The sequence below is a fragment of the Drosophila albomicans genome, chromosome 3 (genome assembly GCF_009650485.2).
Source record: "Drosophila albomicans strain 15112-1751.03 chromosome 3, ASM965048v2, whole genome shotgun sequence".
Classification (NCBI taxonomy): domain Eukaryota; kingdom Metazoa; phylum Arthropoda; class Insecta; order Diptera; family Drosophilidae; genus Drosophila; species Drosophila albomicans.
The window spans coordinates 3,700,997-3,725,585 of NC_047629.2; the positions used below are offsets into that span (position 1 = coordinate 3,700,997).

Genomic DNA, 24,589 nt, shown 5'->3' on the forward strand with positions numbered 1-24,589 from the left:
ACTTTTAACTGACATCGATAGGCCAACTATCGATAAGGGTAGACAATCAACTCATTTATATCGAATGCACTGCACCGAGCATGCTGCTGCTGCAATAGTTCCGCGAACTCGTGTAATTTCGTTTGTGTATTAAATAAAAGAGGCGAAAAATAACTGGTAAGCGCATTTCGAATGCACAAAAAATCAATAAGTGAAGGGCAACCAATGCGCCTGCTGTGAATAAAGGGTTACACGTTTAGGTTATGTGTGTGAGTGTATGCCGCAGCAGACAAAGAGAACGAGAAGCCCCCACTCCATATGGAATGACAATTTCTACGTGGAGTTGACTGAACTGCAGAATAAATTCAGCTGCAGCCGAGTTTAATTGTATTGCTGAGTCTGAATGTGCAAACTTCTATTTTTATAGTCTACGAATATCCATATATATTTGTTGTCTATACATGTGTGTGTGTGTTAGTGACGCAATAGTTTTTGAGAGTGTCGGATGCGTGTGTTCCCCTCGATTCTCTTGCCTGTTGCTTATCAGAGTGTGTTGGAATAATAAACACATTTGACTTTACAGCCGATTTTGTGCATTCCAATATGGTCGAGGAAAAGGAGAACGTAGCCAGTGCGAATGCCGCATCGGGGCAGGAGCCGGTATCCAAGAAGGGAGCCAAGAAGCAAGCGAAAGCAGCGAAGGCAAGTTGATTTGTAGACGTGGCCTCTTTTTTATTTTCTCTCTTGCTATTTCCAATGTTATCAGTAGTATGGCTATTAATTCTATCTTTATCTCTCTTCACACACAGAAAGCTGAGCAGAAAGCCGAGAATGCCGCTGCCATTGCTGCCGACGAGGCGGCCGGCGACAATGCAGCCGATCATGCTGCAGGTCGTTACGGTCTCTCCGAGATGATACAATCGAAAGATAAGCGCAGCGAACGCGAGTTCGTCTTGGTGCCCGAGCTGAGCCAGCATGTGGGCAAGGGACTGGTCTGGGTGCGCGGACGTGTCCATACTTCGCGTGCCAAGGGCAAACAGTGCTTCCTCATTCTACGCCAGCAGAGCAGCTCTGTGCAGTGCATTCTGGCCGTGGGCGATGTCATTTCCAAACAAATGGTCAAGTTTGCCGGCAAGTAAGTGCTCCTGTTGCTTACAATAAATAAAATTCGAGACTAACTAATGTTATTTGCTTGCAGCATACCCAAGGAGAGCATCATTGATATTCAAGCGAAACCCGTGGCGGTGGCCAATAAGATTGAGTCCTGCACAGAACAGCTGGTTGAGCTGTCTGTCGAGCAAATTTTTGTCATCTCGCAGGCAAAGGCTCAGCTGCCCCTGCAGATTGAAGATGCGTCGAGGCCTGAGAATCCCGACGACGCTGAGGGACTTAATATACGCGTTAACCAGGACACGAGGTTGGACAATCGTGTGCTCGACTTGAGAACCCCAGCGAATCAGGCCATCTTTCGCCTGGAGGCTGGCGTTTGCCGCCTGTTCCGCGATATTCTTACCGACCAGGGTTTCACCGAGATTCACACGCCCAAGATCATTTCCGCTGCCAGTGAAGGTGGGGCCAACGTCTTCACCGTCAGCTACTTCAAGGGTGAGTCTGAACTAGACAAATTCACGAGGTGAACATGAATTAATCTAATTATTTTGCAGATTCTGCCTATCTGGCGCAGTCTCCACAGTTGTACAAGCAAATGGCCATCGCTGCTGATTTCGACAAGGTGTTCACAGTGGGAGCTGTGTTCCGTGCTGAGGATTCAAATACGCACAGGCATTTAACCGAGTTCGTTGGTCTCGACTTGGAGATGGCATTCAAATATCACTATCACGAGGTGCTGCATACTATTGGCAACACGTTTACAGCCATCTTCAAGGGACTGCGCGATAAGTATAGTCGCGAGATTGAGGCTGTTGGCCAACAGTACAAAGTGGATGCATTTAAGTTCTTGGAGCCACCACTGATACTGCAGTTCGCTGAGGGTGTTGCCATGCTGCGCGAGGCTGGTGTGGAAACTGGTGACGAGGAGGATTTGTCAACTCCAAACGAGAAATTGTTGGGACGCTTGGTGAAAGCCAAGTACGACACTGACTTCTACATCCTCGACAAGTTCCCATTGGCGATACGACCATTCTATACGATGCCCGATCCCAACAATCCTGTTTATTCCAACTCATACGATATGTTTATGCGTGGTGAAGAGATTCTGTCGGGCGCTCAGCGTATCCACGATCCCGAGTACTTAATTGAGCGTGCTAAGCACCATGGCATTGGTAAGTGAAATAGTTTCTTTGAATTGCCCAGCTTGATGCTAATCGAATCTTTGTTGCTTATTGCAGACACGTCGAAAATTGCCGCTTATATTGAATCCTTCCGTTACGGATGTCCACCACACGCTGGCGGTGGTATTGGCATGGAGCGCGTCGTCATGTTGTATCTTGGTTTGGACAACATTAGGAAGACTTCCATGTTCCCACGTGATCCCAAACGGTTAACGCCTTAAATGTGGCGCTCAGAAACGCAAAAACGCTATTTAATTGAATTAAATTCGAAAACAAACAAATTTTTAATTGTTTCCTCTTAACTTTCCAAACTGTGACCCTATGCCAACTCTCAGCAAAATCTTTATTTTAGTAGAACCTTCACTCCCCTACTATATGTTGGAGCTCTTTCCTTAAGACTTACATACTGCAAAGTTGTTTAACAACGAGAAATGTAAAGACTGTTTAGAAGTCAAATTGTTTAATACCGTATCAAATAAATCTTTGCAAGTGTGTTTAGTAATTGCTCTTCGAGTGTTTTTATTCAGATGGTAATGGGTAATATCCTATGTATGAATCCAATAATATAATAAAATAAAATGGAAATAATGTTTAATTCACACCAAATTAGGATTAACACATTATTTAATCTTTAGTAATCGCATTCGAGTCTCGGCTTTATATTCGTATTAAAGCTTTATTTATGATGCTGCCATTTTTTAATCTCAATTTGTAAACGAGTAAAGTTTATGGTAATATTGGATGCCTTTTCAATATAATAATAATTCAATATAATTAATAATTCACGTGTGTTGTTCGTAAATTGTCTAAGACAATTTGTCCTTTAATAATAAAAAATGCTATAGAATGCACAATTATGAATTAGGTTGCGGTATCTCGTATTTGGTATACATACATTTCTTGATTTCAGCTTATGTACAACTGCCAAACTTAAAATAATTTCTACCTTGTAATAAATATTCTAATACATTTTTTATTTTATTTATTTATATCTTATTTAGTTATTTCTTAATGTAATGTAAAAGTTCAATTTTGATAAATTACTTTTCTCATACTTAGTGAATGCGATGGAGCAAATATACAATTTTTATTCCTAAACTGGCTTTATTAATATATTTCTCTATTTAATAACGCCAGTTTATTAAATTCATAGAAGAACGTAAGATCATTTTTCTTATGAGATAAATTAAAAGAAATTTTCGAAAAAGGAAATCAATCAAAATTGAATATTTCTGGGTATCTATTAAATTATACACGTTTTTGTGAATAACCTGCGGTAGTCAGAATGTATAAGATTTGATTTAATAACACTCGATACGTGAATATATATAGAAGTAAAATATAGTGCCAATTACTTTGACAGAGTCTTAGCACATTGCAGAACACAGTTTTGCCAAGTTAAAAACGGTGTACCACCCCACAACAGGAAAAACTGTTATCTTGTAAAAAATGTATACATTTAATGTACATATAAGGAAAATCACAAACAATTCGACTATCAATTGATTTAATTAATACGAGTCCTTTAGCTTGGTAGCAATGTGCAATGTGTCAGACACTGATTAAGAGTTCATTATGTAGTGTGAGTATAACAGGCAATCATGGTAATACTTCATCCAGAGAAGCAGAGTCAGAGACATGCTTGAAGATTCACTGGGAATCGTTGACATACTCGAGAAGTCATCGTTGTCGAATTGAACTTATCGCACAAGTGTCCGCTGCGCACACACCTTGTCAACAAAGAAAGCACAATAAATTGTATTCAGCCTCAATCAGATTATTATCAATACGAAAACGAGTACGAGTACGAGAACAAGTACGTTAACGTATACGTCACGTTGTGTCCAACTGGAACACTGTTGACACAGTTGGCAAATACTTTTCGGTCAAACAAAAGGACGAATGCGAATACAAATTCCTTTGAATCTGTGTGCGTGTACGTGTTGCACAGAGCTCCAGCTCAAACAACGCGAGTATCGGAAAGCGAACTTTAAAATCAGACAACAGTGCGACAAGCCGTAGAGGACAGGCCGTAACAGAAAGGCCCAGCTCAGCTCAACACAGCACATCACAGCAAAGAACAGAGCAGCACAGTACAGCACAGAGTAGAACAGAATGAACCGAAGCAGAGGAAAAGAGAGGAGAACAGGGCAGGAGCAAATATTTCGTACTGTGAGTCCGTCTACTTCAAGACACAATTGAGACGCACTCCATTTTATTTTCACACCGCGGCATCGTTAGTCCAGACACCGCGCACAAACAATAACAACAGCAGTGGCAACAACAACCACTGCATATAAATGCCATACACACACAAACACACACATTAGCAAAGTGGGCGTCGCTGAGTGCTTACGCAGAGAACACACCAGTTGTCTCGCTCTATTCAAGACTCGTAGCGCTTGCGACGAGCGAGATGGCATATGCACAAAATGCCATTTTGTTTGCGCTTCTGCTGCGCCGCAGTTGCTGTCGCGACTGCAACAACGACGAGCAAACAGCAGCAGAAGGCAGCAGGCAGCCAGTTTGTTTTCTCCCTTCCAATTGAGCGGCAGCGGCGGTTTCTCCGCATCGCCTTACGCTCGCGTATTCGTATTCGTATTCGCCTTCTCAGTCCCAGTCGAATTGAGCGATCGCAGCAAGTGCAGTTCATTTTCAGTGTATATGCGTTGGCAATTAAAATATAATCCGCCATCGGCAATCGCCTTTGTCGCCGCCTCCGTTGCGCTCGATGCACTTGTACCTTCACTTTAAGCTTTAGTGATGCTGCGTATGTAACGTAAACTAATGTGAATGTGAGCATCGGTCGTCACAGTCGCCGTCGCTGTCGTCGTAGTCGAAGTCGTCGCCATCGCCGTCGCCGCCGTTGTTGTCATCGCCGCCGCCACCTTCGCCGCGCTGCCAACTCGCAAGAATTTATGGAATTTGGCATTTGTGGATTTAGCGAAAATATTTTCATTGAGTGCGCGAGCAAATGTTTTTGTGTACGCTTCGCTTTCGGATCTTGCTACGACACTGAGTTATCCCCCCTCCCCCTATCGTAGCAATAATAAAAAGCAGCGTTAAAATTTTAAAAATTCACGTGAAAATTCCGGCGCTTATAAATTTAATTACTATTTAAATTAACTGCAAGCGAAACGCAAATCGCGTGTCTTTACGACGGCATTAAACCGTCACTGTCACTTCCAAGCTACCCATATGTGAATCAAAAACGAAGCAAAGTGTTTTTTGCCTTCATATATACGAGTATCAATATACATAAATATATAAATACCTGCTTATTGTTCAAGTGCATAAATCAAAACAAAACACACAATAAATTGCAATAATTGGATTATGAATTTAATGAACTCTAAATGGTGAGTACAAAAATTTCAATCAACCTCAAAGATACACATAGTACTTTATAAATAATAATGAAAATGTCTTCAATTATACGTATTATACAATTTGCACATAATTCATTAATAGGAATGTCATGCAAATTACGTTTTGGTTCGAAATGAATATAATAAATAATCTTTCAGACACATTTCTAGAATGTATTTCTCATATTTTTGAAATGCTTTCAAATATTTCAAAGAACACTATTTAAATTTAAAACAATAGTATTTCAAAAAATGAAACTAATATTAAGATTCATTATATTGTTTACGGTATATATTAAGATTATATTTTATGATTATTTGCAAACTTTCTTCATCATTAAATATTCTTATTGTCTTTTACACACGTTTTGAAAGAACAAAGTTTATGTTGAAAACAAGTAATAGTCTTACATAAGTTAAAACTAATTAGTTTCTGGTTAATTTATTGTTTTCGAACTGTAATAATAAAATATTCTTGATAACAACCTTAAATTGGCAAAAGTTGAAGAAGGAAAGAAATATGCACATTATTAGATTATAAGTGAAGTTTAAACTTTGTTTTTTTTTTTTTTTGAATAGTAGCTAGGTAATATAATTATTTATATAACACATTAATACTAGTAAATACAGAGAAAATAAATATACATATACATAAATAAATTTATGTATATATTAATGTTTGTCAAATTTTTTCAATTGCCGACGGAGTTTTCAAAAGCTTTGAACGCTTAATAAATGATAATTGATTTACGTTTGATTGTATATATGTAAATAATAATATAAATATGAAATATAGTTAAAAAGAGATTTTTTTAGTTTCATAATACATAGTTTGTTCTCATTTTTTAAGAAATAAGAATTTTTCATTATTTTGACAAAGGAAACCCAAATATTACAATAATATTACAATTAAAAGAAATTTAATCAGTAAAAAAAAAATCTGGGTTTAACTGAAATGAAAATGATTGAATTTATGAAAATGATTTTGAGATTTGTAATAATCTTATTGTGCATTTTTATATATCCAAATTTAAAGAAAGATAATATTTAGATAAATTTGCAAATGCACAAATGCGATTCGTAATTACGTGAAGAAACTTTTATTTTGACACAAGCAACAATTTTAATGCTTCTTTCTCATTGGCATTTTTTTTTCTTCTTTTCCATACAGGGATTGCAATTATTCAACGGAAACTCAAGCAAGGGAGTGGTCAAATAATAATGGATGCTAGGAAAACGGCAACAAAACAAGTATAATAACAATAGCAGCTACAAACAACAACAACAACAACGACTAACTGCAGTCAACAATGTGGAAATGATAATTGCAATTGCCTGCGCATAGAAGCAAAGCAAAGCAAAGCGGGTGAAGAAAGTTGAAGAGCAGCAAACAAAACAGAAAAAAAAGCCAAGGAAAATTCAAAAAGAAAAAAAGAAAGAAAGAAGTTTGCGGAGCAAACAAAAGAAAAACGCTTGCACAAAAAAACGGAAGCCTAGCGAAACAAGTTAAAAAGAAAAGCAAACAATAACAGCTTCAACTACAACATCAACATCGAAAAAAATAGAGACGAAAAGTAATTAAAGCTCTTGATACAAACGCGATGGTGTTTTACAATATGTAAATATAATTAGCCGAGCGGAGTTTTCATTCCTGGAATTCGCCTTCGCCATTGCCAAGTGACTGCGGCAAATACAAAAAAGAAAATACAAATACAACAGTAACAACAAAACGCAACACGCCAACAGCAACTTCAGACTTTAGTTTGAGCCGGTTTTATAATTACTCCACTCCACTCCACTCCACTCCACTCCAGTTGGATTCAGCTGCACCTCATCCCATCCCTCTGCCACTTCACCTCACTTGACTTCACTTCAGTGGCCCAAAGCTCAGCCCCGAGGCTGAGGCCTAGGAGGAGGCGCAGGCGCGGCCATTGCAACTGCAACTTGCAACTGGCAACTGCTGCAAAGTGCTGTAAACGATTCCAAAAGCAGCAACTGCAACAACTACAACAACAACAGTGAACAGCCAACGGCAATTGGAATAGCAATTGCTTGGGATTGTGCTGAAGGCGCTGCAATTTCCATCAGCGATCATTGTGCAAAATTTTGTGGAAAAGCTGACGAGAAAAACTGTGATTACTGTGCAACTTAATACATAAATACTTAGTTTGTGTTTGTGCAACTCTCTGTGTGTGTGCGTGCGTGTCTTAGTGTATCTGTGCTTTAAACGACACACTTTGCGAATTGAGTGCGACTGCAACTTGCAACTGCAACTGCAACTGCAACTGCGACGATGGCAGTGTCCTGCCCAGAAGTTATGTACGGTGCCTATTATCCATATCTGTATGGGCGCGCAGGACCAAGTCGTTCATTTTATCAATATGAGAGGGTAAGTTGACAACTCTTTCTTTCTCTTAACATTCCACCAAGCAAAGCAAATTATATTTAATGCACCAAATGACATCGCTAGACATAATTTGTGAGTAGATCAGCAAGACTTTCTTCAATAATTCCTAAGTGGATCATGCGTTACTACTAATTAACATCTAAAAAGTTATTATAAAATGCTGCTTCAAATGGGTGTGGAACACATATGAATATGCACTATTTTCTGTATTGTATATACTTAAACAATTGAAGGAGTACCCTTTAAAAAAGTCACAATTAAAGATATTTACTTTAATTTAAATTAATACAAAACTCATGCTATAAAAATAATACTGATGAATCTTATCTATTCTATGGTCACAGTTTTACTGGCTGAATGCGCCCATTAAAACATACAAACGTAATTTGAAAATATGCTTATAAAATGTTTTATACTCTTAAAATTCGCATTCTTCTATTCTCTTAAGAAGCTCTTATCAATTGAAACTTTTACTTCCATTATTTATTGAGTATATACAACATACCAATAATTCAATTTTATAAATAAATATAATGCAAATGTAATCCATTTTTTGCCTGTGCTCTAATTATTTGGGAAGATTGATTTAAATGGTTAGATTAGATTTGTTTTCAGTATGTACAATATACTAATAGTTAATTTTGGCTTTTTTGAACATATAAGACCTCTTGCATGACTTTAAATTATTTGGGAAGAAACACTTTACTGGTTATGTTAGTTAGTTATGTTATGTTAGTTTCACTATATGCAATATACCAATAGTTAATCTTAGATTTTTGGTACATATAAGAACCTTTGTCTTAGCTCAAATTATTTGGGAAGATAAATTTTAATAATTTTATGAATATTTTCATACCTCAAATTGTAAAAAGATTCTCAAAACTATCCCAATTCACCTTCCTAAAACACCTTGAACTAAAATAGCGTTCTAAAAATTATGCGCAAAATATTTAATTTATTCGCGGCTAAAATGATGGATTTGAGATAGCATACTATTGTGACTTTTAGTTAATTATAGTTAATTATTTGTGCATATTAAATACGATTGTGCAAAGCCAAAACACGCACAATATGAACTCGAGATGGAGGGACGAGGGCGCTGAAAGGTCTCCACGGGCAATTTGTTTACCTTCGAAATGAGGCACAATTAAATCAGAGTAACAAATCATAAGAATTCACGATAAAACGCAAATCGTTTTTCGTTTTCGTGGTTGTTTTTTTTTCTGCTTTTTTGGCAAGATTCAAAGGAATTTGTGGCGAGCAAATGTCGCTTTGTTTGCGCTTTTTGCCAAACATTGATTTCGAAGATTTCTGTGATTTTTTTGTGACAAGTACAGAAAAGTTCTCACGATGCCAGAAGCGCTTCACAGCTGCCCAAAAGGGTTTCACTCTCTGGGTCTCCACCGAGCCTGGCTCTGTCTGTGCATCTGAATCTGGGTCTTGACTTGGGACAGAGACAGCGACAGCGACAGGGACAGGGACTGAGACTGAAACTGTGTTTGCAACTGCGACTGGGATCTCTCTCTGTGGTGCTTGTCGCTGTGGCACAAAGAAATTCTTGTGTCGCAAGTTCCAATTATACAAGGCCGCGGCACCAAATCGAAATTGGCCTTTTATGTAAGTAACCGATACGACACGATTCTGATTCTATGCTTTTGCATGACCATAAACAGGCCGAGATAAACTCAAGATCGCCGCCCGACGCTCCTCTCTGTTCTTCAGTTCCTCTGTGTCGATGGGCTTAGGGTTGCCTCTGTTGGCCAATCGCAGATTGAGTCAGCAAGCAGCCTGCGGTGACCGTTGACCAGTGACCGGTTTATTTTGCTCGCATCCCAAAGGCAGAAACTGCGACCAGGTTGCCTCACAGTTTTGTCGTCTCGTCGACACTTTGCTTCTCTGTGTTGTTTTTTGCTATTCCCTTTCACTTAATTTATTGTGTGTATCGCCATTAGTTCTTTGCCGAGCACATCAAAACGAAACACAGCGATCAGATAACCCAAGGTACCAAGAAGGCAAAAAAAAAAAAAAACAAGGAAGAAAAGAAATGAAAAGAGGACAGTGTTAGGAGGCGAAGATGTGTCGCAGGTTCGTCTGGTGATTTATGCCGTGTGAGTTTGCGAACTGATCGTTCAGCATAATCGAAATATCGCTGCAGCTAATAACAGCATCGACAGCAACTGCAATCTGAACGTTGCAGATACGTTTGTATCTTGCGCATTGTTTCGCAATTTCGGCTACCGCACTTGGAGCAAATGATCGTGTCGCTTGATAAGCCAAGAGAGACACGCTAGCATATTGATTATGTGCTTAAGCCGATTGACAGTTGCAGATGCAGATGCAAATGCAGATACAGTTCAAGCTGCAGATACGTAGATACAGCTGGTTTATCCGCAATGAGTTGGCGTTTTTCTGCCCTCACTCTAATTGGGATTGCGACGCACTTGGGACTAAACAAATTAAGACTTTGTAAACAAGCCGCAGTCTCTTAAGTGAGTCGACAAAAAGTCAAAAGGGGAAAGGGAGGCAGGGCAGGGTAGGGGAGGGCAGGGGCTGCGCTGTATCTAAGCGACACCCACGCTACGCATTGTTGTTGCACATAAATCATGGTCGATGCCGCGTGCTGTCGATGCTCGCTGCACTTTTCAAATGGATCGTGCTGGTTAACCCATTATTAACCCCGGGCAGCGTCATAATTGGCGTGCGCCTCCTCCACACACACACACAACAAGGGGAAAGGGGGGTTTAAATTTAGAAGCGTTTGCGCTCGCAAATGTGGCGAGACAACAGCGTCGTCGGGTTATCGGCCACTTATAGAACGCTCGCGCTAATGGGCTCATTAACGACCAAGAGCAGCTCCTCCACCAGGAGAGCGGAGTGGACTGGAGCGGGGGGAGTTAGCGACAAGGTGTCGCTGGGCGGTCGTAAATCGTTGCGAGCGCCGCATTATGTTTGACACGTCGCCAAGCTCGGGAGATTGCGGCGTGATTATCGCCCTGTGAACGACTTTCTTTCGGTTATGCCTTCCGACTCTCTTCCGACCTCTTCCCCAAATGAGTTACTGTCTCCGTTCCATTTTCCGAGCAACTGCGTGACAATATGCGAACGCTCGTAAATTTAATGGCCTCACTGCATTTGCCATCAACATAAATTCTCGTATTGTGTCATTTTCAATTTGCACCAACGCTGCCATAACTCATTTCTGCCTCCCCTCCCTCCCTCCCCCCTTTCCTATTCATAGTTGTATCGTTGTGTAGTCGTTGCTAATGGCTTCTTTTGTCTCTTCCAGTTCAACCAGGATCTGTACTCGTCCTCGGGCGTGCAGCTGGCCGCCTCATCGAGCGCCTCCGGCAGCTCCCACTCCCCCTGCAGCCCCATCCTGCCGCCCTCGGTGAGCGCCAATGCTGCCGCCGCCGCCGTTGCCGCCGCTCACAACTCTGCGGCAGCTGCCGTTGCCGCGGTAGCGAATCAAGCCTCCACCTCTGGCCTCCAACTGGGCGCTGTTGGCGTTGGCGGTGTTGGCGTCGGCAGTGGCCCGGCCAGCGGATTGCTGGGCAGCCAGGTGCCTGGTGGCAGCAGTGCGGCCAGTGGAGGTCTGGGCATGAGCCCTGTGCTAAGCGGGGCAGGCGTTGGAGCCGGACATGGCATCCACAGTCGGACGCATCAAACCAAAGAAGAGGATCTCATCGTGCCGCGCAGCGAAGCTGAAGGTGAGTTCACAAAAAAGGCTGGTCATAAATATTTTTCAATCTGCAAATATTTTTTAAAAAATTCTTTTCAAGGTTGAAAATTTCTCTAACTTAGGTTATTGATTCTTGTCTTTAGAACGTGATTTTTGTTTTCTGCTATCAAGTTTCAAAGACTTTATTTTATATGCTGCTCAGCAGAAATGTACATAGGTTCCATTTACAAATATATATTTTAGAGGCGCTCATGAGACGTTGTAGAATGTACATCGCAGCCACGTTCAAGTTTAGGGTTTGCTTATTTATCCAACTTACATTTTAACTTTTTACTCATGATAATTATTCGTACTTAAATTATTGTCTGCTTGATAGTCCAAAACGCTCTGTTCTATTTGTATCCTAGAATTTTATTCTGAGTTCTAAATAAAAATAACGAAATTCATATTAGATTTTGTTGCATTTTTTGGGTGACCTTATCAAACTTCTCATAAAATAGACATGCAAATAAAAACTTCACAATTTAGAAAAATAATTTTGAAGCTTTAAGTTTTATTCTTTATAAAATTGCAATTTTAAATATTTAGAGCTGAAATATTTTAAGCTGAAGGCCTTCGCTGCCATTGCTTTACCAATAGCGTTAGTATTAATTTTAATTATAGCTAACCTTTAAATAAATAAAATAAATATTTAGATTTTACATAAAAATAACAAAAATTAAAAAAAAATACAAATTTATTAAAGAAGGTTTTTAATTTTCATTTTACTAAATGGATTTTTAGAGATTTTTAAGGCATGTGCACCAAATATTAAACAAAAAAAAACAAGAGACGGCCCAAAAAACAAAGCTTGTACAAATACACAATAAGTGCAAAGAGTCAAGTGAAGCAAAATTGTGATTAACACTTCTAACTTCGAACTTGTAGAACACAGGGTGGTTAGCATCTCAAGCAGGGCTGCAACGTTGCAATTGAGTGCACTTGCAGGGATACTTGAATACGCAGTGCAAATGAATTGGCTAACAGATTGTAGTTTGATTATTATTCAATTTAGTCGCTTAGCGTATGTCATACACAAATGCATAAATTTATTTATTATATTTTGCTGTAGTAGCAAACAAATCGAACTAAACACATTTGTATATGTATGTATGTACATATGTATGTTTGTATGTGCACATTTCTGCTGTCAGCATTGAAGATCGATTGTTCGCCATGGTTGGAATGTGCTGCCGTTTTGGCACTGTGAAGAGCGGGATAGCGAGAGCAACACAGCGTGGAGACTGAGCGCAAGCAATGAGAGTGGCTGTGTGCCAGAGAGGGAGAGAGAGTGTGCGCCTGAGAGAGGGCAGCCAGCAAGCTAATTAATTTGCACATTTTTCAGATTGCTCGACGGCATTCCAACGAGTTAACATTTAATAATTTATATCATATTTTATTACGGAAATGCAACTCAGAACATGCAGCAATGCGATGAACTTCGCACCTCTCCTACTTCTCTTTTTTATCCGCCAGCATTGTCAATAATGAGATGCATTTTATTTATATTATTTGTTTCAGCACGCCTGGTGGGCTCCCAACAGCATCATCACAACGAATCATCCTGCTCCTCCGGTCCGGACTCACCGCGTCATCCGCACTCTCACCCGCACTCGCTACATGGCACAGCTGGTGCGCCCTCAGCGGGCGTCTCCTCAGCCACTGGCGCCATGTCCAAGGAGCTGCCACTGGACACCAGCAGCAGCAGTGGCGGTGGAGGCGGAGGCGGTGGTGGCGGTGGCATCGGTGTCGGTGGCGGTGGCGCCAGCAGTCAAGGACATGCACAGTATCTATCGGCCACCTGCGTTGTATTCACCAATTATTCGGGAGACACGGCCAGCGTGGTCGACGAGCATTTCTCCCGAGCGCTAAACTACAGCAACAAGGATACAAAAGGTCGGTACTAGTTTCATTTAGTAGTAAATTTGCCATATCATTCCCTCCTCTTCTCCCCCTCTTGGAGCGACCCACACTCGTCGTTTACATGTTGATCAAAAGAGCCGCACATGTCATGTACTTGTCGCAGCTGTCAGTTTGCGTGTTGGCGTTAACAATTACCCAGAAGCAAGCGCCTAACCCCATTGCAGGAGACTCGGTCGGCTCCAGCATGGGGAGCGTTTGCTCTCATAATTAGCCAAAGAATCAGAGCAGAATTATTGAAATGTCGCGTGCAATGTGCAAACTTTGCTTTCTTTCCCAACTGCAATTGAAACTATTCAAATGCACCTCGCATATTGCAGACAGCTAAACTGAATCTGAATTTGAATCTGCGAAGTATTCCTCTCCGATCTGTTTGTCTCTTTTTTTTGCAGTCTTCAGTCCTCACTCTTCACCCTTTGCAGTGTTCGGGACGGTTGAATGCCATTGCGTCGCACACAATAAACCAAATAAATCAAGTTGCCACTTGCCACTCGCTTGTTCTTTCGATTTCAAAATTAATTACCTCCTTTAATGAAGATAAACGTTTCGTTTGTTCATGCCTGTCGCTCTTCTTCACTCTCTCTCTCTTCTTCCTGTCACTTTTTACCCCTCTTTACTTGCACTCTCCCTACTTATATCTTATCTGTCATTCTGTTGTCTGTACATATGCAAACAATCTTTTGGCTGATGTTGCTTTAGCTATAGCTATAGGTATGTTACAACAATTGATTTGGCTATATAATTCATTAAACTGCTATTAAGTAAATGCAGCGTATGGGCTAGAATCATCAAAGAGAATAAACAAGTTCGATCTTCGGTATATGCGATGAATATCATAGTAATATGTTGACAAGTCTATGTTTGTTGGCAATATCTCATCTGATGATAAATTCTTCTGCATGTTTCTGTCAAATATTTCCAAAGAGTATTAGTGCAATCATTTGCACGAACTCGAAAATTCAATTTATTTGAATGTTTTAAATGGAAAGTGAACTCATTTCACTCAAAGAGATGATATATCTGTGTATTAAATACGGTAATATATAATATTTAGTCCAAGCTTTATGAAGCAATCTTTACACAGAAACTTCACTAAAGAATTAACAGGGGTTGATTAAATAAGCTTATTGTTGTTAAAGTGATTTTAGGGGAACCCTTACATACAAGTGACATTTAAATACCTTTGTTATCGAAAAAATAATTTTTCTCCAATTATTTTTCTTTGGCATAATTTTTAAACCCTCTACTCATAGGTTTGTGCTTCTATATTTTGACAATCTGTCGTATTTTGTACCCTATGGTATATTTTTATTGTAATAGTATTTTTCGGGGTGTACATTTGGTATATTTTAAGATTAACACAGCAATGTTTTGGTTCTATTGAATATTATAATTAATGGGTAGCTGTGGTTTTCTCACTCACTTTTCGTACTACGCAAGATGATATAAAAAGTATTTAAATGAACAATAATCGAAACATTTTCTAATTGTATTTCCTTATAAACCGAATCTCACATCGCGTGACCCATTAAATTTTCACTTTTTCCATCTTAGCTGTTTTTTTTGTATTTGGCATTTCGAAGCTTTCAGTTTTAGTTGAAATGCTCTTTGTGTCTCGTTTTATTGCTCAATCAATCAATTATCGCTTATTTGCGGCGACACACATTTGCATGCTAAGCAGCAGCCGCTGTTGAATGTTAATGTGCCGTACGTGTCCTTGTACTATAGTTGTACCTGTATCTGTATCTCCGTATCTGTATCTCCGTATCTGTATCTGTATCTGTAGCTGAAGCTTTGTGCTCAGCATCAGTAAGCCACATCCACCAACAGTCCCATAGCATTTTGGCCAATCAACGCTAGCACTTGAACAATTTGCGGCGTATTCCTTTTTACCGCTAATCGCAATCGCAATCGCAGTTCCAGTCGCCTTTTATTGACTTTCTGTGGCTGCCAATGCCAATGGGGGAGTGTGTGCGTGTCTACGATAGAAGGGAGGAGGAGGAGGAGGTTGGGGGACAGCACACCTGGCTAAGGCTATTGCCACTTTGATGGTGCAATTTTGGGTTAGTAAAATTGCATTCGACACGCGTTAATTGGAAATCTGCGTTTGCGCGTTCCCAACACATATTTGGCAGTAAAATTCAATCTGATTGAAAGCAAAAGCAATGGAATACTCTCCAAAAATTGAGCTTGTTGGAATATTTTATTTATATGACAATAAAAAGTGTATTGAGAATTTTCCTTTACAATAACTTGTGCAATTTAAAGTATTTATTATTTTGCGACATCCGTCAAAATTTTAATGTATGTAAATAAGAATGAATTAAACCCATTTTGAGGTTTTAATGACAGTTATTTATTGCGACGATTCAAATTTAAAACTATACTTGTTGTATTAGTTAGATTCTATAGATTGATAGTTCTATAGAAACTAATTGATTCACGGTAACAATTTAAATTTCGTTGTTTTTATTCGATGTAAATATGTATTTAACAGTTTTTGAGACAAAAGAGAGTATTTACAATAGTAAAGCTTAACAAGCAAAAAAAAAAAAAAACAGTATTCTAGAAATAAACCAAATTATTGTAACAAAAAGTAGTGAAATATACCAAATGGTATATTTATTTTATCGTTATAATACTACATTCGAAATACTACACCGAGTACAAAATATACCAGATTGACCGCCAATGCAACTAAGGCAACAAAAAATACTGAAGTTATTACTGTATGCTTTACCTTTAAATTTACATTTGCTTCTTTTATCCGTAGGATATCGGGTGTTAAAATATAAATGTAAATTTGGGGTTTTGTACTCCAAACAGATTACAGACAATATTCTAAAGTTCTTACCTCCTTGTCTGGCAAAATTAGGATGCTTAATGATTAATGCTTGTAAGAAAATTGGATGCTTATCGAACAAAAAACAGAGAAAAGAGCACTTCCATATTAATAATATTTTATAAGACATGATAATTTCTCTTAAAGGAATCGATATATTAATATTTTCACGATTTCTTTTAAATATCTGATGGATATTTGAGGAAAAGCAATATTAAAGCTTCATCATTTGGCAAATTTGTCTTTTGTATTCATAATCGAATTAAATTAAGCAATTTGAATGAATGAAATGAAATCAAAAGTTGTGCGCTAATTTGTGCTTGTTGTTGTATTCTTAAACATTGCTGGTTGCTGCTGTGCTTGTTGTTGTTGTTGTTGCAGTAACCACAACAAAACCACACGCCCACTAAGCAAACTGTGAAACTTGCGCAATTCGCATAGCTAAAGGAAAAAACAAAAGCAACAACAACAACAACAACAAAAACAACAGCATTGTTCAGGTTTTTTTCTATGCTGCTGTTGTTGATGTTGATGTTGTTGTGACGCTGCTTAATGGTATTTAAAGTTCATTTTGGCCATTTGTCTATTTGAGTGGTTTGCACACACACATGCACACACAAACACACACACACTCATATACACTATGTGATACTTTAAAAACTATGCATCGTTTATATACGATTTTTCTCTTTATCTCAATGTGCAGTTCGTCGCTGTTGTTGTTGTTGTTGTTGTTCTGTTTAATACATACATATATATTTGCAACTGTATATATGTATATTTAAGCATGTATTATATATATACATATATATATCTCTAGTTGGAATGTGCTATAAAATGTCGCCGGAATGCGATGTGGTCGATGTTGTTGCTGATGTTGTTGCTGTTGTCGTCGCTGCTCTTTTTGTTGTTGTTGTTGCTGTTGTTGTTGCTGCTGTTGTTGTGTGGTTCGTCTGGCGGTGCCAATGCCGAATGCCGCATAGATTCCTCATTACGGTTTTAAAATGCATTTCAATTAACTGCTCACTCGAGATACACTCACAACACTTACACACACACACACTCATTCAGTAGACACTCGCACATGTGTGTGTGTGTATGTGGCACGCTTGCACTTTCAATTCTGTTGTGACTCTTAAAATATCGCCGGCAGCAGCAACAACAGCGACAAAGTCTTCTCCCCTCTTTGCTCGGTCACCTGCAGCCTTGCAGTTGCTGCTCTCCGCTGTTGCTGTTGCTGGTTCATTTGGGTTTGCGTGGCACTTTCATATGATATTCGAATGCGACGAGTATTTAATTAGATGCTGCAAGAATTCGATTTAAAATTCCTTGGCACCCGCCGCTGTTGCTCTTGCTGTTGCTGTTGTTGACTCTGTGGCAGTTGCAGTTGCAATCGCCATGACAATCGCAGCCGGGTTCGAACCCTTAAAGGTTTCTCTCTCGCTCTCGATTAGAAAAGGACTTCGACTGCGATTAAGAATGCGACTGAGTAGACAGACTATGTGTGGTCATCTGGAGCGGTTATCTCCTGCATCAGCTGCAACTTCATTAGGTTGTTGCATGATCAGGTGAAAGGTGACATCAGGTAGCAAAGCGGCTTTCGCTTTGTGCAATCAAATGTGAAAGATGATGTTGGCTGCATGATGACAGCAAGGGGCAAGGAACTGTCGCCAAAATCTTCGCTTTGCTTTGCTTGTGGTTGTGGTTGCTTGTTTGCACATTAATGGGAATTCCTGGCCGTCAGTTGAGCGAGTGAGTGAATGACTATGACGCTGAACATGGCGACGACGATGACGACTTTTTGTCAGCCTTCGCTCTCTCTCTCCCTATCTCTCTCTTGCTCTGTGTGCCACTGAATGGGGCACGCGGCAAACGAAGCAAGCCAAACAGTCACCCAGTCAGTCAGTTAGTCAGTCAGCCAGTGAGGCACATCATCAGCATTCAAGGCACACTCGCAACGTGCCGTGGAAGTCGCGACTTGCAACTTGCGACGGCAAACATATCCTCAAAGCTACAGCTGCCACAGCGCTCTATTCCCTTTGCCACATGCCCCATCCAGTTTGCAGTTGCAGGCTGCAGTTGTTGTATATTTTTCTCTCGAATTGAGTTTGGAATGTTGTCAACGCAAATGCGCCTATGTCCCAGTGCCTTTGCCTTTGCCTCTGCCTCTGCCTCTGCCAGTGGCAGTGTGGCAGAGTGACTGTGGCAGTCCCCAGTTGCACAGTCCTTGGCACATGTGCATGCCACAGACGCCAGCCAGGCAGCCAACCAAAAGTTGTTGCTATTTTCGGCAACAATTTCCAAGCAGCTCCATTACACTCAGTGCAGCCACAGTTGCTGCCACATAATGGAGATGTCTCCGTGTTCGTCTCTGCGATTTCATAAACGCGTAGATTTACAACCATTTAATACAAGTGATGATCCTGAACACGGCACCGACAACGACACCAACAACGACAACGACAACGAGAAGGAGACAACGCGAAACGACAACAAACATTCCGCTCAGTTATTTGCAACAAGCCGTGGCGCCGATGACGACAACTAAGTACGTGCTGCACACAGAGCACAGCACAGCACAGATGCTCAGTTAATCATGCTGCACTTGCCTCAATTGCAAGCGAATCCTCAATTCCCTATTAGAGTGCACTTTAGTGTGCCGCATTCAAATGCAAGAGACTCGCATTCACCGTATTCATAGTATTCATGGAGTTTATCATTTTCCTTAACTCGTTTTGCAGATAGCAGCAGCCCGATGTCGAGTCGCAACTTCCCACCATCGTTCTGGAACAGCAATTACGTGCATCCCATACCCGCCCCCACACATCCACAGGTAAGCAGGGCGAAAAACAAAAGACTCTGACCACGAAACCGATTAACTGCAATACGTGCCGCAATTACTAGAGTGTGTGTGTGTGTGTGTGTGTGAGGAAGAGAGTCTACACACACACACACTCAAAACTAAATAAGTTGTAATTTAAAGTCCTCGCTGACCACGGCCACAATCTCTGTCTTCCAATCTCTCTCCTTCCATATCCAGGTTAGCGACTTGTACGGCACAGCGACGGACACCGGCTACGCCACCGATCCCTGGGTGCCTCACGCAGCAGCCGCTCACTATGGTTCCTACGCGCACGCGGCGCATGCGCATGCGGCCCACGCGCATGCCTACCACCACAACATGGCCCAATACGGCAGCCTGCTGCGTCTGCCGCAGCAGTACAGCCACGGTTCCAGGTAAGAACTATGATGCGTTTAATATCAAAAGAAGGTGGAATGCCAAAAGCAATCACAAAACGATCGTTAGATGCTTTTCTTGTCAAGCAATTTAGGTTTGATACGAAATGCGTTTACTACTATGATTTATCAATCATCACCAACTTTAGGATATTGAAGAGTTCTCTAATATGGTTTAATTTGTCACCCAAAATGTATTATGATTAAACAATCATTATGCATTAATCATTTGATGCTTTTCTTGTCAATCTATTGAGTTAAGCTCGATACGAAATGCATTTACCACTACGATTGATCAATCATCACCAACTTTAGGATTTTGAAGAGTTGTCTAATATGGTTTAATTTGTCACCCAAAATGTATTATGATTAAACAATCATTATGCACTGACTGCTTAATAAAATACACAACCTAAGGATATTGATTTGGAAGCCAAAACTAAAATCATTTGATGTTTTGTCAATCTATTCAGTTAAACTCGATTCGAAATGCATTTACAACTATGATTGATCAATCATCACCAACTTTAGGATTTTGAAGAGTTATCTAACATGGGTTAATTTGTCACCCAAAATGCAATACGATTAAAAAATTATTATGGACTTAATCAAATACATAACCTAACGATATTGATGTATTCATTAATCATTTGATGCTTTTCTTGTCAATCTATTGAGTTAAGCTCGATTTGAAATGCATTTACAACTATGATTGATCAATCATGCATTACGATTAAACAATCATTATGCACTTGCTGCTTAATCAAATACATACATAACCTAAGGATATTCATGTATTCATTAGGAAGTCTAAACTAAAATCATTTGATGCCTTGTCAATCTATTCAGTAAAGCTCGATTCGAAATACATTTACAACTAGGATTGATCAATCTTGCATTGCGATTGATCAAACATTATGCACTTGCTGCTTAATCAAATACATAACCTAAGGATATTAATGTATTCATTTTGAAGCTTAAACTTAAATCATTTAATGCTTTTCTTGTCAAACAGTTGTGTTAGGTTCGATATGAAATGTATTTACAACTGTGATTGAACAATCATCACAAATCTAAAGATTTTGATGTGTTCTCTAATATGAGTTAATTTGTCACTCAAACTCCATTTAAGTTGGGTTCATTCCAAAATGCATTACGATTGATCAATCATTATGCACTTGCTGCCTAATCAAACACATAACCTAAGGAAAATTGAAGCTTAAGCCAACATCATTGGATGCTTTTCTTGTAAAACAATTGAGTTATGTTGGATAGGAAATGCATTCACTAATGTGATTGAAGAATCATCGCGAACCTAAAGATTTTTATATGTTCTTCAGAGGCCTAAATTATGGGTTAATTTCTCTCACAAACTCCATTATTGATCACTCATCACGAACCTAAGGATTTTTATGTGTTCTTAATGTAATGTTTGCTGCCTAATCAAACCCATAACTTAAGAATAGTGATGTATTCATTTTAAAAGGAAATCGTTGAATGCCTATATTGACACGCAATTAAGTTAAGTTCGATACGAAATGCATTTACTACTGTGATTAATCACGAACCTGAGGACTTTAATGTTTTCTATTTGTTACATCAAGTCTAATTAAGTTAAGTTCGTTCTAAAATACAAATTAAGCCTACGATTGATCAATCATTATTAAATGGCTAATTAAGACCATAATTTAAGAATTTTAATGTGTTTGTTAGGAAGTCTAAACTAAAATCGTTAGATGCTTCTCTTCAAGCAATTGAAATAAGTTTGATCCGAAAAGCATTCATTAATATGATTTCTCAATCATTATGGAACAGGTACTCAATCAAACCCGTAACCCTATGAAGTTTGACAAAACCTCCTACCAAAATTATAATGTCATTTTATTTATATAGATTTAATATAAATAAATTGAATGGCTCTTATTTGATTTAAGGAAAGAGTAATTTGGCAACAAAAATTATAAAAATAAATTAAAATAAATAAATATATAATTAGCTAGATTGATCAATCATACATATAGTTATTTTTGCAGAAAAAAAAAAAAAAAAAAATAGAAAATTATTGATCAAATATTCACTTAGAAAATATGAATAATGAACGAATCTAACGATTAATTATATATCAATCATAACAATGTTTAAAACCATTAGTAAAATAATGAGTTTATATGTTTGATTATGATTAAGGAAGTAATTTATTTACTACCAATGTGCTAGGATAGTGTGAATCTTGATTGATCAATCAACGTCAAAAACCAACTTCTATTCACCGACTTTGTCACCCTTTTTGTCGCATTGCAGACTCCATCATGACCAGCAGACAGCCCATGCCCTGGAGAGTGCGGCGGCCTACTCGAGTTACCCGACAATGGCAGGTGCGTAAAAGGACGATAAAGGACATGTGCAGACGACATTCGTGCAGTTGTCCATTTTAGTGTCATTGCCATGGCAAAGCACGCTTGACCTCAAATTAAATTGTGATTTTTTTTTGTGTTCTTTTTTCTATCTTCTTTTGATGTTGTTGTTGCCACATAAAGGACTGGAAGCACAAGTGCAGGAATCGTCAAAGGATCTGTACTGGTTCTAGGAGTGCTCGAGCAGCAGCTCTCCTCTCGTGTTATCCCACAACGCCGGCTGGGCCAGCTGGAGCGGGGGGAATTTTCGTTGAAGTTGTACTATAGCACACACTATGTGAAGGGAAAAGCGACACTCAAAGCAGAAAAAAATAAACAAATAAATCACAACCAAGCAAACAGGAAGCAACAACAAGCAAGATGAAGCCCAACAATAAACGCTAACTTTAAGTAAAATTTAATAAATGTGCAAAATAGCAAAGGAAGAACCCCAAGAAAATCCCCTGGAAAAGGAAGGAAAATCAACACACACAAACACACACATTTTGAGAATGTTGCAGAGAATTGAGAGAAATTTGTTTGTAATTAAAGTGAGTCTGTGAGGTTTAAATTTAAACTTAAATTTATATATACATCTATATATATATACTTTTACTCTTAAATATTGTAAACAATTCGCGTATTAAACAATTGTGTAATTTTTTGTATTGTAAACCCCATAAGTTTAGCATCCCATATCAGCAAGTTATAGACACGCCTACATATATATAAATAAAATGAATTACTATATACTACACATCCAAGCATACATATTATACAAAAACAAAATACAAAATACAAATGCAAATAAATTTAAATTTAAATCGATATATATATATACAAATACATACATAAATATATTAAATATATATATGCATATGTTATGCATAATCTGCGTTAGAGTTTTTGGGTAACAATTTACTAAAGCGATAATAAGTCTAACACTAAAGATAATAATCAAACATTTCTTGTATAGTTAACGACTTGGACATGAACATAATATAACATAACAAAATAATGTGTATTTGAAAGCTAGAATTTATTTTGTTTAAATATATCTTCAATTTTGAATTTGAATTTCAACAAATTAGGTTATACAAATTGAATGCGACAAAACAAATAAAAACAAACAAATCTAAAAAACGAAAAAAAACGAAAGTAAAATAAAAACAATTTGAATACAATCAAAAGTGATAAATGTTTCTTTACTGGTGGGGGAATGCTGTTGAATCATTGGAAGCATTGATATCAAATATTGTTATTGAATTGAAGATGACAATCTTTCAAATATATTTTAAATTTACTTTAATAATTTCAATATCTGAATAGACCACCTAGAAGTTTGTTCTTACCTACTTCCTATTGAGTGTGGCTATCTCTTGATAAGCTTCAATATCCACAACATAATCAAAACATCCCATTCCCAATCCATCGAAAATCCCGACAAACGGCAATCGGGATCATAATTTATGCAAACGGCCAGCTAATGATGCCATTTGAGTGGAGAGATAACGTGAGAGGAGAGCTTGGCAGTAAGTCAAAACGATGGAGCGGAGCTCAGTCAGATATGAATCAAGAGAACAAATTTAATAATCGTTAATTTCACATGTGCATGTTTTCCACGCCATTTAGCCAGGCGCCTTATTAATCTCTGGCTATTTATCATCGGCGTTGGCGTGCGGAGGGAGGGAGGCCTCAAAACGAAAAGAAACCGAAGCGAAGCGAAGACACAAGATGCATAATTAATGAAAAACAAATCTCAGATAGCGCGACTCATAAATAAGACACGAATTTCAGACCGTGACTGTGACTGCGACTGTGAATGTGAATGTCACTGTGACTTTTACTGTGATCGTCTTTGCGCACACAAATAAAGATACAATTACAGTTGCAGATACAAAGATATACAATACACTGAGAATAAAATAAAATACTTTCGTTCTTGAATCAGGGATTTGCTGTGACAAAAATTGAAAAATGCTGATTCAAGTACAAAATGCAATATTCACGCTATTCCTAAAAATTCTTGATTTGGAAGATTGCAGATTGAAGTTAATTTTAGAATTGTTTCAAGAACGCTATGCTCTTTAATTAAGAACTTTTACTCTAACATTTATATGCATAAAACAACACTTAAATCAATCTTTATATAATAATTGTTTGTATGTTTTACGTTTACTACATAAATATGTTCGGATGGTGTATGATTTAGATTGGTCTAAATTTTATAGGCAAAGAATTACAACATTTGACAATTCTGTCAAATTATTCGAATAAAATTTGTTAAAGTTTCTTTTGTATTGGAAGTTATTAAACTAAATATAAGAATAAATAGTACTTTTGATCAAAATTAAGCCTGTTTGCCTAGGATAACGAAATAGCTTTAATTTAAAATATATAATTATTTATTTGATATAATACTTGATTTAAAAAT

General features: G+C 38.4%; 2 protein-coding genes across 2 annotated transcripts; both read left to right on the plus strand.

The window, feature by feature from the left end:
• The first annotated feature begins 5 nt into the window (after nucleotides 1-5).
• LOC117566822 (aspartate--tRNA ligase, cytoplasmic) lies at nucleotides 6-2,772 on the plus strand. The gene is made up of 6 exons (XM_052005065.1): nucleotides 6-156; nucleotides 563-685; nucleotides 793-1,114; nucleotides 1,178-1,584; nucleotides 1,644-2,261; nucleotides 2,328-2,772. The coding sequence occupies exons 2-6, from the start codon at nucleotides 583-585 to the stop codon at nucleotides 2,489-2,491; spliced, it is 1,614 nt and encodes a 537-aa protein (XP_051861025.1). The 5' UTR covers nucleotides 6-156; nucleotides 563-582; the 3' UTR covers nucleotides 2,492-2,772.
• Nucleotides 2,773-4,142: 1,370 nt separating this feature from the next.
• LOC117570301 (protein vestigial) lies at nucleotides 4,143-23,322 on the plus strand. The gene is made up of 9 exons (XM_034251827.2): nucleotides 4,143-4,442; nucleotides 5,561-5,629; nucleotides 6,810-8,027; nucleotides 11,332-11,752; nucleotides 13,285-13,659; nucleotides 19,267-19,358; nucleotides 19,566-19,762; nucleotides 22,064-22,137; nucleotides 22,300-23,322. The coding sequence occupies exons 3-9, from the start codon at nucleotides 7,932-7,934 to the stop codon at nucleotides 22,347-22,349; spliced, it is 1,305 nt and encodes a 434-aa protein (XP_034107718.1). The 5' UTR covers nucleotides 4,143-4,442; nucleotides 5,561-5,629; nucleotides 6,810-7,931; the 3' UTR covers nucleotides 22,350-23,322.
• Nucleotides 23,323-24,589: the final 1,267 nt, after the last annotated feature.

Bases quoted from the DNA above. Each gene is read 5' to 3' on its own strand.
- LOC117570301 (XM_034251827.2), top strand. From the start codon at position 7,932: ATGGCAGTGTCCTGCCCAGAAGTTATGTACGGTGCCTATTATCCATAT. The intron at 8,028-11,331 runs GTAAGTTGACAA...TGTCTCTTCCAG, and splicing joins CATTTTATCAATATGAGAGG to TTCAACCAGGATCTGTACTC. The intron at 19,359-19,565 runs GTAAGCAGGGCG...TTCCATATCCAG, and splicing joins CCGCCCCCACACATCCACAG to GTTAGCGACTTGTACGGCAC.
- LOC117566822 (XM_052005065.1), top strand. From the start codon at position 583: ATGGTCGAGGAAAAGGAGAACGTAGCCAGTGCGAATGCCGCATCGGGG. The intron at 1,585-1,643 runs GTGAGTCTGAAC...ATTATTTTGCAG, and splicing joins CACCGTCAGCTACTTCAAGG to ATTCTGCCTATCTGGCGCAG. The intron at 2,262-2,327 runs GTAAGTGAAATA...TGCTTATTGCAG, and splicing joins TGCTAAGCACCATGGCATTG to ACACGTCGAAAATTGCCGCT.